Source organism: Acomys russatus, chromosome 26 (genome assembly GCF_903995435.1).
Source record: "Acomys russatus chromosome 26, mAcoRus1.1, whole genome shotgun sequence".
NCBI lineage: Eukaryota > Metazoa > Chordata > Mammalia > Rodentia > Muridae > Acomys > Acomys russatus.
The window spans coordinates 30537398-30551764 of record NC_067162.1 but is presented as its reverse complement, the minus strand read 5'-3'; the positions used below and the strand labels follow the sequence as shown (position 1 = coordinate 30551764).

At 50.5% G+C, this 14367-nt stretch overlaps 1 protein-coding gene across 3 annotated transcripts; it reads right to left on the bottom strand.

The window, feature by feature from the left end:
• Positions 1-10: 10 nt before the first annotated feature.
• On the bottom strand, positions 11-13171 carry Edc4 (enhancer of mRNA decapping 4). Of its 3 annotated transcripts, none has more exons than XM_051168606.1 (29): positions 12884-13171; positions 8790-8946; positions 8300-8411; positions 7972-8071; positions 7361-7550; positions 7104-7251; positions 6918-7022; positions 6321-6430; positions 6146-6229; positions 5972-6067; positions 5782-5884; positions 5487-5667; positions 5318-5390; positions 5123-5214; positions 4860-5047; positions 4651-4784; positions 4413-4566; positions 3643-4079; positions 3454-3558; positions 3200-3352; positions 3084-3120; positions 2794-2983; positions 2545-2700; positions 2342-2457; positions 2089-2254; positions 1616-1802; positions 1305-1524; positions 771-934; positions 11-555 (listed from the first exon to the last, which is right to left on the bottom strand). In XM_051168606.1, the coding sequence occupies exons 1-29, from the start codon at positions 12963-12965 to the stop codon at positions 363-365; spliced, it is 4233 nt and encodes a 1410-aa protein (XP_051024563.1). In that variant the 5' UTR covers positions 12966-13171; the 3' UTR covers positions 11-362. The 3 variants fall into 3 exon arrangements, with proteins under 3 accessions (XP_051024563.1, XP_051024564.1, XP_051024565.1); XM_051168607.1 differs by having other exon boundaries at positions 2794-2971; XM_051168608.1 differs by having other exon boundaries at positions 4488-4566.
• Positions 13172-14367: the final 1196 nt, after the last annotated feature.

The window sequence follows — 14367 nt, the reverse complement described above, 5'->3', positions numbered from 1 at the left end:
ACCAAACCACACACAAACTTTGTTTTACTCCAAAAGCCTTTAATTGAATTTCTCAATGTTTTTCAGAAACAAAAAGATCCAAATTAGAGGTAAAAAGGAACATGGAAAATTCAACTCAAGTGGTGTCACGATCTTGGGGTCATGCTTCAGGCATGGCAGGACCCAAGAAGGCACAATACCTGCCCTGGGCCCAGCCTAACCCTGTCGGTTACCACATACAGTAGACCACTGCTGTGCCCTGCCCCTTACTTCCCTGCAAACACTGGAGATGGAGGCCTGAGCAGGGAAACACCAGACATGGCCCTGCCTTGGCCTAGACCTCCAGACTGGCCTTCATTGTCACCCCATCCCTGTTTAAATGGCTAAGGAAGGCTAGGGGTCACAAGGCCATGTAGCATTAGGCTGAGACGACGGGCGGCTTTGCCAAGTGAGTTGTGTGGATCAGCCTGTAGGAACTGGAAGAGCTTCTGGCGCACCTGGGCCATGACAGAGCCCATGTGGTCTCGAGTGATGGGATCACTGTGGTCCAGGTGCATCACAGCCTCCTCCAAGTAGCTGGGGATAAGGCAGAAGAGCAGGCTAAAGCTGGATGCCAGCAGAGAGGAGTGCCCCCTGGTGGCACTGAAGCCCAGAGGAATAAGGATGAAGAAAGTTTCTAAGCCTCTTATAGGAGGGGTGGAGAAGATGGGGGGGCGGGGACTACGGATGGGAATCAGTAAGAGTGAGTGTCTATCTCTAGCTCATCTCTGGTTCCTGACTGCCCAACTCACCTGAGCTTGAGGTCACTTCTAGTTCCTAGGTCAGATGCCAGCTGTTGGATTAGGGAAAGGAGAACAGGCTGGGATAGTGGACAGGGTGGCTGCCCAAAAACCTGGGCTGGGTCCACAGTTTCACACACGTACAGCACCAGGTTGAGATCAGCGGCTGTCAGCGCCTGGGAGTAGAACAAGACAGCATGCTCATTTATACCTAATGCCAGGATGGAATGCTTGCTTATTCGAGGGTGTACGGCCTAAGAGCTAAAGACCAAAGTTGGATTCTGGGGGTTCCAGAAGTGATGTTCAGAAACTCTGATAGGGTTATAAGGCTACTTTAGGAAATTAGATTACAAAGTTTTCCCTTAAAAGGTGGTCATGAGGAAAGGTGGGTTAAGATACAAAGAAAGGTGACCATGCAAATACTAGGGGCAAAGGATCGGGAAGCCAAAAAGAACCAGTCTGCCATACAGAGCAGAGACTGCTGGAGAAATGGGCATTTGATTCTGTCAGGTGACACTCCATTATTAAGGGTTAACTCTATTATACCTGCTGGAAGGCCTGGTTGAGGTGGCCCTGCTGCAGTAACTGCAAGATGTGGGCTTGCTGAGCCTGGCAGTCGAGGTGGGCAGAGGGGACAGGTGTGCCGGCAGCTGATCGCATGGCCTGCATGATGCTGGAGGTGACGGTAGCCTGTTGCTCCTTAAGGGCCACACTTACTTCACCCTTAACAATGCGTTGCACTTGTGCTAAAATTGACTCCTGCAAGCTGCAAAGAGAAGTGAGCCAATGAGGTGGATAGGAAGCCTGTTCTGGCCCATCCTAAACCTACCACCTAGCCCAGAGCCATGCCCACACACCTGCCCACAGCCACATGCAGCTGGTGTTGCACCTCAGCCCGAACACTGCTGGATACAGTGGCCGCCATCTGCTCAGTGGCACTCTGCAGGGTGCTGACCAGGCCTCGAAGCTGGGCCAGCACAGGTTCCCTAGCTTCCTGTTCACGTGCCTTCCGGCTCTTCATGTGACTCTCTAGCTGCTGCAAATCTAAAGGATAAAAACAGAGATCACGGGCCGGGCGTGGTGGCGCACGCCTTTAATCCCAGCACTTGAGAGGCAGAGGCAGGCGGATCGCTCTGAGTTCGGGGCCAGCCTGGTCTATAAAGTGAGTCCAGGATGGCCAAGGCTACACAGAGAAACCCTGTCTCGAAAAACAAAAACAAAAAACAAAAAACAAAAACAAAAAACAAAACAAAAAAAACCCCCAGAGATCACGAAGGGAAGATGACAGGGTACAACCATTCCTACTATTGGGATTTATGACGCCACTCACATTCCTGCGTGCCCAGTCTAAAGCTGTCATTGATTTGCTGGAACATAGCCTGGCAACTCTTCTCAAAAGCTGGCAGTACTACACTCTGGAAGGCTTCCCGGTAGGCAGCCTGCATTGGTCCCTGTAATGTGTCTGCAGCTGCTCGGGCAATGGCATCTGTCAAGTTCTAGAATATAGGGAGGGGTCAAGTTGAAAGCCTGAGTCCAATCTGGCCTGCCTAGCCACACTTCCCCCATCTTGGACTCTATATCACCTTGGACTTGAGTAGTTTGGAGATATTCTCTTTCATGTTGCCTTCCACAGCTGTAAGTTTGGTAGCCACTGAGTTGCTTAGTTGGCCTGCCACAGGCTCCAGACTTCTGGAGACACCTAAGAGGAGTGGATGGAATCAGAAATTGTTTCACAGTGCCTAACACCCACCTGGCCCACTCCAAAGGCATCTCATGAAAAACTCACATGGAGGGACTGTCTTCTTGATTTCATCCCTTATGCTGCGCTCTAGTCGCCCAGCCACAGCTGAAGACAGTGCCTGGGACAGCTGCTGCGTCAGCTGCTCCTGTAGCTGTCCACCCCGCTGCTGCCCTTCAGCCAGTGCCCGCTCAAGCCGCCGTTCTGTGGTGGAGCTAAGGAACAGGACCTACACATTTCCTAGGCAAGGATGCTGCAGTGCCCTACTACAATGCTGTGCCACCACCCCAAGGATACGTTCTTGCTCATGCCGTGTCTCCAGGGCACGTTCTACATGGTCAGTGACAGTGCTCTGTAGACCTTCAAGTTGGGCACAAAGACGCTGTAGCAGCTCCTCTTGGTTGTGCCATAGCTCTGCCAGCTCTATTTGCTGCTGCCAAATTAGTGCTGGCCAGTCCTCAGGGGGTGATGTCACCTGCCAGAAGCACTGACAACTTACCCTACCCACCAGGAAAAAGAATAGCTCAAAGTCCCTCCCACCCTTGTGGGATGGGGTCCTATGGGTAGAAAGGTACTCCATTACATACCTGGTGCTCTGTGAGCCGGGATCCCACAGCTGAATCCCTATACAGGCAAGAAGCACTGCAGGTCACATCAGGCAGCATGGAGACCACCCCTAGTCCCGGTCCCCAAACTCTCCTACCCATCATCCTTCTTGCTTTTCCTCTTGAGCTTGGGTGAAGTCCGAGGGGATCCCTTAGTCTTCCAATCCTTGGCAGGCAGCCGTGAAGTGGGAATTTTGCTGCCAAAACCTCCTGAGGCAGAGGCAAGGCTGGCAACCTCATCATCATGGTCACTGTTGAAGGGAAGGAGGGCTAAGCACCTACGCCATGCCAGCCCCTATCAGCCTATTATTTCTGTTGTGAGAGGAAAAGCATACAGCAGGATAGTGCTTACCTTTGCTCAGCACTGGTGTCCTGACTGTCATGTTGTTGCAGTAGGTGGTAAGGCGGCCGGTGGAAGGCCAGACTTTTGTGCTTTTCCTGGAGGCCATTCCTGGGGCTAAGGAAACACACTGACTCAGTCGTAGATAGTTCTAATGCCTACACACCCATTAGCATACTTTCCCCCTCCTAAGCTTCTCACCTTTCTGTCAGTGTACTACAGGTCTCACGAGTAATGTCAGGTGCTGTAGGCCAGACTTGACTGTCAGGGGTTGCAACCTCCTGGGTCAAGGCTGCTTCCAGTAGGGAGGGGGTACTGTGCCGATCCCCATCCCCAGGGCCTCCATCCAGGCCAAGCTGAGAGCCAAGTTCAGGGCCTTGCCTGGGCCGAGGAGACAATAGGTGTAGTGCTGAGGCAGCTGAGGCCATACTGTCTGGCTCGATGAGGCCCTCAGGAACAGAGGAGCCAAAGCCACGGGACAGGGCCTCAGAGGCAATTTCAGGGATGTCCTGGGACAGGGCAGTAGATGCTGAGGAGATCACATCAGGGGAACGGGTGCGACTCGGGGAGGCCTGGGGTAGCCCCAGTGGCTCTACTTCCTGCAAATCCAAGGATAGTGCAGAGGCAGCAGTAGATACCTGAGAAGGGTCAAAGATGGAAGCTTAAGTAATAAGGCGTAAAGGGCACAGAGACAAGGTACTGGTACCTATAGTGATGAGAGACAAGGTAACAGGGAAAAGAGATACATGAGGAAAGAAGGGCCCCAGCTCACAAGAGGTGGGGATAGGAGGCTGAGGAGATGCCTCCAGGGAACATGAAAGGGTACTCTAACCTTTCAGGAAATATGAAGCCTGTCTTCCACCTGTTACTCAGCATTTTACATATACATTCTCTCTCTCTCTCTCTCTCTCTCTCTCTCTCTCTCTCTCTCTCTCTCTCTCTCTCTCACACACACACACACACACACACACCTGCCCAGGTCCCTTAGGAGTCAATTTGTCAGTTGGGCCTGGGAGCAGGCCAGGAAGGAGGCTTCGAGGGCTTGCCTGCAGGCTGCTGCTGCTGTTCATTGTCAGGCTGCCATCCAGTTGCAGCTTGGGGCTCAAGGTCAGCTCCTCAGGTGGCCTACCAGCAGAAAGGCAAAGCACAGCAATTTGTCACAATCTGGCCCTAGATTCTGCTATCACCCAATTCTGAGTATTGCCTTACCTGGGCAAGGAGGGGTCCATAGCTGAGGAGCTGCTCACAGCGGACACGGCTGTTAGAGAGCTGCTGCTACTGCTGCTGCTGCTGCTACTGCTGCTGCTGCTGCTGCTACTGCTGCTGCTGGGGGACGCAGAGATCTGGGAAGATCCAGAGAATGAGCACTAAGGTCAGCTAACAGGACATGACCAGACCTCTTTTCATTAAGGAAGTACCTGCTGCAGGGAAGCGGTGGGTGTCATAAAAGCATCAGGTGTCATCAACTTAGGCTTGGTCTCATTGCTTAGACTGAGGAAGTCTGCAGGTGCAGTCAGTTCCACAATGCGTCGGAGGTCAGACTGGGACCCATGAGCAGCTGAAGCTAGCCCCTCAGAGCCTAGTTCAGGTCGAGACTCTCCAAATGCTGTTGGGAAAGCTGCTTAGTCAGATCTCAGAACCACATCAGTGTAACCTGCCTTCCTTCTATTCCCTTACTCACTGAAGTCCTCGTGAGCAGTGTGGGTAGGGAGTGGAGCCACCACATCAGGGTTCAGCTGTGGCTGGAAGCGAATCTGTACATCTTGCAGTGCCCTAAAGAATAAGAGAGGGGGAGAACAGAATACTCCAGCAAGCCAGGGCCAGGAGGGTAGGGGGAACATAGACAGGACAAGGCAGGCCTCCCTGACACACTCACTTAGTATGCACACAAAAAAGCTTGATAAGCACACCAGCTGCAGATTCCAAGGCACCAGCTCCGTGGGAACTCTCTGAAAGGACAATGTGGACCATTAGGCCCTTGGCCTGCTCTGTGCCAGGACTCTTCCCACATACCAACATATAGCCCTGAGCCTGGGGCACCTCACCAGCCCCCAGACTGTCATTCTCCTCCTCAGCAGGCAGCACCTCAGTGTGCCGCAGCCGGCAGCGACTCACAACCTGGATGCCAAAGCTCAGCACCGGGTGGGTGAGCAGGAACTCAGAGATGGAGCTAAAGCAAGCACGGCCCTCATCCTGGTTCTGCAGCAGCTCCATCACATAGAGGACCTGCATGAGTAAGACATTCCTACGTGAGCTCAGATGTGAGGGCTGTGGCTATGTCACATATCTTGCCCTGCCCAACCACACCAGCTCTTCCCAGGGTACACCACAGCAGCCTACCTTTCGTTGCACGTCACTAAGAATCAGATACTCTGCTGAGAGGTCCAAGCAAACTTTGAGGCTGGGAGGTACACTCACTGAGCTGAAGATATCTGGGGAGAAGCTAGGAAGCCAAGAAGTGGACCAAATAAGGCACAACGCAAAGAAGCCATATCCCTGGCCTATTCTCAACTCCCTAGCTCTAATTTACCGAATGGTTTGCAGACAGGTCCAGGACACTGTGCACCACATTTTCAGCTCCCGATTCTGGTCAGCGCCGGTAATTAGGAACCTCCAGAATGGGACCCTGAAAAGCAACAAGGCTGTTTACCAACTAGGAGCCCACAGATAAGCCCACTGCCTGCTTGCATGCCCACTCACTCACTCAGGATCCTGTTTCTTATGGTTATCACAGAACAGGAGGCAAGAAAGGGGCCGCCCCTCATGAGGCTTCCATTCATGAAGACACCTATAAACAGACACATGAGGGGCCTGAGTAATTATCTGTCTCACTTTCTACATGGGGCGTAGAGACCAGGGTCTCTCAGATCTTTCCTTACCTTGGCTCATCCTGACCTTCAATGTAGATCTGCCAGAACTTGACAAAGCCATCATGGCTTGCAGTAGCCAGGACAGTGCCATCAGGGGAGAGGGCTCCTTCGCTTAGGCACTGTGAAGAATCCAAAAAGCTTTGCTTTGGCTCCTTACTGGAGCTAAGAATGAGTCTTTCCTAAATGAGGACGTTAGTGAACGGGGATGACCAACAGCAGCCTCACACTTCTGTGTGACTGAACGAATGAAGTGGGCGCTACAGAGAAAACCAGACCTGCAGGGCACAGCCACAGTAAGAGGGGACTGTAGGGCTGGAGAGATGGCTCAGAGGTTAAGAGCACCACTTGCTCTTCCAGAGGACTAGAGTTCAATTCCCAGCAACCACATGGTGGCTCACGACCATCTATAATGAGATTTGGTGCCCTCTTCTGGCCTCCAGGTATAAAGCAGTTATGTACATTAAATTAAAAAAAAAAAAAGAAGAGCGAACTGTACAAATGAGAGCCAATTTATGTTCAACACCCCCACTAGCAACATACTGGTAAAGCTATGGAAATGGAGAACAGATGAAGAGCACAGGAGAGGGGAAAGGCAGAGAGGCCTACCGTGCTATGGCCTTTTACCACAATGAAGCCCTGCTTGATTTGGCTGACATCAACAGGCCAGGTGCTGTGGCTGGAGCGAAGCATATCCAGGTCCCATACCTCAGCCTAGGGGAACAGGGAGGTATTTAGGCCATGTGCACAATATGGCAGTTCTGATCCTTCCTTCACCATATCCAGGCCTCTCACCCGGTCTTCATGCAGCAGGGCCACCGTTGGGCTACTTTCCTCACAACAGTCCTCACTTTCCTCAGGGATGAAGGGGCACCAGATGATCCGTCGGAAGTGGTTCAGTGCCGTGCCCTCTGGCTGCCGGATATGGACTAAAATCTCTTCTCTAAGTAGGAGTTAAGGCTAGACACCAGGTGGATGATGAGGTAGCCCAGAGCAGCCCCAACCCTAGGCCCAGTTCTGCTTTTTCAGTCCCCTTGCCTGGGAATGGATACTGAATTTTACCCTTAACTAGAGCCAAGCGCCACACAAAAAGATTGCCAGCCTCATCCAGGCAGGCAAGCTGTGGAGAGTTGAGGTGTGCGAAAGCTAGATCAGCTACACTGCCTGTGAAACCCTTGAGCAGGGTCCGCTCTGAAGTGCTCACACTGATCACACGAACCATTGCTGAGCCATTGTTGGCAGCTGAAATGAGAAAAGTAGAGAATAGTGAGCAGCAGCAGCACGGGAGGCCTGCAATGCCTGCCCCACTCCTGCCATCACAGCAGCAAGCCTGCCCTTGCCTGCCCCACTCCTGCTATCACAGCAGCAAGCCTGCCCTTGCCTGCCCACTCCTGCCATCACAGCAGCAAGCCTGCCCTTGCCTGCCCACTCCTGCCATCACAGCAGCAAGCCTGCCCTTGCCTGCCCCACTACCGCCATTACAGCAGCAAGCCTGCTTTTCCTGACTAGCCCGGGGTGACGGCAAGGAAGCCAACAAACTTCTACTGTATCCCTAGCATCTGAGTAGGCTCTGAATAGCTTGACACTGAATGTACATCTCTGGGGCTTCCAGCAGAACCCTCCCTTCTTGGAAATACCCCCCCCCCCCCACATCCCTACTTACCCCTTATGGCATACGCCAAGAAGGAGTTAGACACTGCAATCAGATTGCCATAGTAATATTTCTGCTCCCAGTCATACTTGGCGACAGGCTGGATTTTCACCTGAGAACTCAAAGTAAGTTGAAGAAGCTGAGGACTGGAGTAGGTAAACCTCCTAAGGACAGGACAGGTCACAGGTACAAGCCCACTGACATCTCCCAGAACACATTTCCAAGGGCTGGGTGTCAACACTGAAGGTGGTTCCCACAGGAATTAGCAGCACGCATGAGAGAAATGAGAAGCTGAGTGTGTTCCCATATAGTACGTGGACCACAAAACCCTGGGCCTCACCTTGTTGCTTCCCCGTGCCTTGCTGGAAATGCTGGAGTCACTGCTGGCCACAATTTCTACCTCCTTGGCCAAAATCCCAATGCAAGTAGAGCTGTCATCTCCAGAGAGGCAGCTGGAAGAGGTACATAAACCCAGTTCCTCGCGCACTGAAGGCTCAGCAGAGGGCTCTAAGGACACAACTACCTGATGAAGACAACTAGCCCCAGATTCCCAGTTCTGCCTGGTCCACCGTTCTCATGTACACAGCTCCTTCACTCTGTGCTCACCTCCCATCTGACAAATGAGAGTAATTCTACTCCACACTAGGCACAAAGGCTAAATCTTTAGCTTGTCTTCATCTCTTCTGTAAGTATAAATTTGACATATTATAGGCTCTGCCCCAGATCATCCAGAAGAGAGGAAGCAGAGGCTGCTTGCCCATCTGACCCCTTTAGCTAAGCAAAACCCCCAAAGCTATCACTACCACTGTTACTATTTCTTAGGTACTCACATGACCTGCTTTTCCTGTAGGTTAATGGGTGGCATAGTCCGTATGCCAGGCTTGTTTGTTGAGTTACCATCACCTGAACTGAGTGGGTCCGGGACAAGAAGCCCATTGAGGTCTCCATTGTAGGCACTGGGTGGCCTTTGGCTCTCCGAATTGGAGCCTAGGGAAAGAGAAGGACACTGACATGGTTGCTTTGCCTGCCATGAGCTTCCTCTACAGCTCTAGACCATAAAGTACTCAGAAACACTTATTATGTCCACGGGGAGGAGGGCCTCTGGTCATTCCTCATTTTGTAAGTGTGTGTGTATAGCAGGACCAAGGATGAGCATCAGAACTCTTCTACCTGTGGAAGGGGTCAAACCAGCAAAGACCCTCTGATGAAGCCAGAGGCACAGCTTAATGGTAGCATGTTTGCCTGCTTGTTTACTATATGTGAGGCCCTTGGTTTGCTATTCAGCACCAAAACCAAAACTAAGCAAATAAATAAAACCTCAAAATTAGGCCAGTTTGGGGCTGGAGAGATGGCTTAGTGGTTAAAAGCACTAACTGCTCTTCCAAAGGACCTGGGTTCAATTCCCAGCACCCACATGGCAGCTCAACTGCCTGTAACTCCAAGATCTGACACCCTCACACAGACATACATGCAGGCAAAACACCAATGCACATACAATTAAAAGAAAAAAAGTTAGGCCAGTTAATACTTAGGTTAAGAACAGCAAACAAACTTGACTTGAAGGAGGGTAAGACAGGACGTCACCGCAGTTTTATTTACAACATGCAAACATGGGAAATGCTGTATATTGTGGCACATGCCTGTAATTTCAGCACCTGAGACGCTGAGGCAGAAAGACTTGAATTAAGGGACATGCTAGGCTATATATGAAGTTCAGGTCAGCCTACATTCCATAATGAAATCCTGTCTCAAAAGAAAACAGAAAGAAGTGGCAGATATGGCTCTGTGTTTAAGAGCACTTGCTGCAGCCAGGCACTGTGGTACACGCCTGTAATCCCAGCACTCAAGGAGGCAGAGGCAGGGAGATCTCTGTGAGTTCGAGGCCAGCGTAGTCTGCAAAGCAAGTCCAGGACAGCCAAGGTTACAGAGAGACCCTGTTTCCAAAACCCAAAACCCCAAACCAAACCAACTGAACACTTGATGCTCTTGCAGAGGTTCAATTTTCAGCACCTACATGGTGGTTCACATCCATCTGTGACTCTAACGCCAAGGGATATGACACCCTCTTCTGACCTCCTCAGGCCCCAGGCCCACATGGGGACACAGATATATGCAGACAAAATACACATAAAATAAATCTAAAGCAAACATAATGAAATGAAAACAATAAAACAACCCAGAAACAAAACATGGGAAGGATAAAGGGAAAATAGGGTTGCAAATGCCTCTGATATGAGACTAGGTTGTTTAGCTTCTCCCTCTGTACCATGAGAGCCACAAAAGTTCATCACTCCCTCTCTTTTTAAAGACAGGACCTTCTTGTATCGTTCAGATGGCCTTGAAATAGGGATCTTCTGGCTTCTGTCTCCTAAGTGCTGGAATTACAAGTACATGCTAGCATAATTTTAATTTTTACATAGTCAGCTGAAGCCAGTAAACTGACAGTTCTAAAGCAAAATACAGGATAACTGAGAGTGTGTGAGGTGCCAGAATTCAGACAAACACAGTGGTAGAGTTTGTGGAGTTTCCTAATGCAAGGAGAGAGGAGGGGACCTGACACACTGAATTAGTTACCTTGGGCGGGTAAACTCAGAAGGAAAGGCACATGGGGAACTAGAAAAGAGGAGAAGCTGTGGGCATGGGGTGGGAGGCGCAATCAGGAATGACAGGATTTTAGATGTTTTCACTAGCTGGTCCCACCCTTCCTTAGTACTGTGACTTGAGTCCTGGACATCCCTTGCATGCTAGGTGGGTCTTTGTTTTTTTTTGAGGGGGTGATGGTGGTAGTGTAGCAGGCCTGGAACTCAGGGCTTGGCACATGCTAGATAACTGCTCTACCACTGAGCTCTGTCTCCAACCATTTATGTAGTTACTTATTTTCTTATTTATTTCCATTGGATCTCAACATGTAGCCTGATGTGGCTTTCCAATGACACTCTGTTGCCTCTGCTTGCTGAGCGCTGGGGCTAGAGGGGAGTGCCGCTAGGCCTGCCTTCTGGCGAAGTTGGAAAATGTGTTAGTTCAGACACACCTTCCCAAACTCCCAGCTATCAGGAAGATGCTTCAGAAAAAGACCAAGTTTTCAATCATGAAACAGTCTTAGGTCTGATAAGTCCTTCAATAAAAAGCGACAAGCAAAAGCTACTTGAAGTCGGGTGCGATGGCACACTCCTGTAATCCCAGCACTCAAGGAGGCAGAGGCAGAAGGATCTCTGTGAGTTAGACAGCAAGTCCAGGACAGCCAAGTTACAGGGAGAGAGAGACCCTGTCTCAAAAAAAAAGTTACTTGAAAACAATCAGCAGGTGGTGGTGATGCGGGTAATTGATCCCAGCAGTCTGGACGTAGAGGCAGATGGATCTCTGAGTTTGAGGCCTGCCTGGGCATGGGGTGGGGGTGTGGTATTGGGAATGACAGTATTTTAGCGTATTTAGAACTTGTTACAACAAGTTCCAGGACAGCCACAGATACAGGGAGAGACCCTGTCTCAAAACACCAAAAGCAAAAAAAAAAAAAAAAAGGTTCTAGTTACTAAACAAATAATTTCTAGAGAAAGACCCTTTATCTTTCACTAGGACTAGAGCCACTCTAGCAGCTCAGGCTACTCTCCCTTCCAAGCAGTTTACTGTGAGGATAAACAACAGCCCCAGGCTCTACAGTTAGTCATGCCAGGCTCTACCAAATCTCTATAGTCTGCTCAGCTGATGATGGGCATCAGAGGCACAAACCACCTCATGAGTAAAGGGAGCCCACACTGCAGGCACCAGTCAAAGCCCAGCAGTCTCAGGCAGCAAATAGATTAACTGTGTATTTGCCTGCTAAACCCACTGGAGAGTGAGTACCAGTGCCTGCTTTAGCAGTCTGGGTCTGATTCCCCCCCCTGACACCCCCCCCCCCGCTCCCAAAAACAAGCATAAAACTGTGTGAGAAGAGGCAGCTCTTAATTATGGCCTCTACATGCATACCATTGTCACTAGCAAGCCACTACAACTTTCAAATATCTCTGAGTCAGTCAGAAAAATCTAGTTTTCCATACATACTATTTCCTTTTCGTAATGTGTGCCTTTTTCATAAGTACCGTGAGTGCTTTTCCTAGCATTCAATCTCCTGTATATAGTCTCTGACCTAACCTAAACAGTTTCCTCTCTCAGACCTGCCCTCTATCCACCCCCATTAACATCACAGGACCCAAAAAAATCCTTTTACAATAACAATATTATGTTACAACGCCGTTGGCTTTTTGTCCTGGCAACTCTTACCTGACAAGAGTAGCCCCAAAGGGGATCCTGAAAGCCCAAGTAAAACTCTGATGAATTGGGAACATATGGGCTTGCAGATGTTCGGAACCTAATCTAATCAGAGCTACAGAGTCTGTGATTTGTCTTCAATCCACTAACAACAAGAAATTTGGGGTTGTCCACCTTCTGTCTGAAAATCGGTTTCAGAGCAACATCAAGCCTACAGTCTACACTTTAGGGGCAAAAGCAAGTTGCAAAGTGGGAACAGAGGCTCTTCAGCATATAGCTTAACTCTAGGCCGAGAACTCGCTAAACAGACGTTGATTGTATCAGGCCTCTGAACCATAGCGAGAGAGAGTACAGGGCCAGCCCTCAAAACATTGGAGTTTGGAGGCAAGGAAACCAGATGGATTGGGTGGATTCTGAGGAGGGGCCTTATCCTCCGCCAAAACACGTAAAGACAAGGCAGAATGATCTGGCACAGGATGGAGAGGGTTAACGTCCAGGGGTCTGCGCCATTCTCTGGATGTGCCTAGAAATCATTCATGACTCTTAAGTCCCGTCCCCCGTAACCAAACGGGAGGATTCAAAGCCTGTCTAAAAGGACCTGCGGTACCCGAGGACAGTCTAGCTCCACACCATACGTTGGCCTCTTCGCCAAGAGCCTACCCACTCCGTCCCGGCTCACCTCCGGCCGGCCGGTCCAGCTTGAGGATGTCCCGCAAATGCTGCGTGGCGTCCTCAATGTCGATGCTCGCGCAGGAGGCCATGGGCCCGGCCACGAGAGTCCTGCTCGCACGTTAGTTCCTCTACCTCTACGCACTGTCCAATTTCGCCCAGCTACGACCCCACCAGACAGCAGGAGACAGAGCCCTACACAAAATGTAGCCGCAGTTCGCAAACCGCCACCCGGGCTGCGTCCGTGAGCCCCGTGAGCCCCGCCAACCCCACCAACCGCCTCCACTTCCGGTCCCACTACCTTAGCTCCCGGAACCTACAACGACTGCAGAAGAAAGGTTCCGAGCTTTGAGAGACCAAGCCGTTCCTATAAGAGGTAGACTCCTTAGGCTCGCTGCTCCCCCCAAGTCCAGCAGTGGAGAAAATTTACAAGACCAAGAAAAGAGCATGCTCACAGAGCACTGGGTTGTGTAAAGCCCCACTGTCGCTGCAAATTCAACCCAGGTCCTGCCCCATTCTGAAGAACTCTAATAGTACAACGGAGCGAAATCTACCCGCAGGTAGCAACTTTTCAGACACTGAATAAGGTGAACTGGTAGGAGTCTGTTCCATCTCAGAAGTAAACAAGACCACTTTGTCAGGCTATAAAGGCCCAGGAAATGCAAGGGCAGGGGAGATGATTCCTACCACAAAAACTACTATCACTGTTTCCCGACTGTCCCCAGCACCCCCTTGTCCCACACGGCAACTTTAAGTTAGGAATAAAGAAACCATAATTTACAAACACCTTTTTATTGCAGACATTTCAGGCACAGGTACATGGAAGAAGCTGTATTGCAGATTTTATACAGGGTGGACTAAGAGGCAGCTGGTATCTACCTCTCCCTCACCCCTACTTCCCCCAATACAAACAGCTTAGAGATCAGTCCCATTGAAACCTCCTGTGTGCTGTCCAGGGCTATGACAGTGTAACCGGGCAACCTGTGGAGTACGCAGAAATCTTTACTCTCCCCTCACACGCAGGATATGGGGGTAAGAGAGGGGAAACTTTCAGGTGTGCCCGACCAATCCTAAGACCCAAATCTTGGGCTTGGTTCTAGCCTGCAGTTGCTATTTTGATACCAGTTTTACACTATCTAGAGGTCTCAAGGACGAAAAGCTAGATTTGTACTGGGCAAGACCTGTGCCCAAACCAAGGAACAGGGCAAAAGCTGCCCTAATAGTTAAGACTTCCTGGGATTTGAAGAGTATGCAAGAGTGTGTGCAAAGTAAGGAGATGGTGTGGAAATGCCCTGCAGAGGGGAGAGCTCTCACGCACGACTCCTTCGCACTGACTTCTTCTATAGTGTGGAACTGATACTCCCACCCAACGGGGCCTGGCTCTGATATCTCAAGCAGGCAGTACAGTCTTTTGCTTTGCTCGGGGAGTGTGGGCACTCTGAATGTTATCCTGACCCTTTTGGGAACAGACCAGGCCCCTTCATCTGGGACTTC

Coding starts and splice junctions, on each gene's coding strand:
- Edc4 (XM_051168606.1), bottom strand. CDS start 12,965: ATGGCCTCCTGCGCGAGCATCGACATTGAGGACGCCACGCAGCATTTG. Junction 6,230..6,320: donor GAAGGTCAGGATGAGCCAAG/GTAAGGAAAGAT, acceptor GTCTGTTTATAG/GTGTCTTCATGAATGGAAGC. Junction 4,785..4,859: donor CCACCGCTTCCCTGCAGCAG/GTACTTCCTTAA, acceptor GGATCTTCCCAG/ATCTCTGCGTCCCCCAGCAG.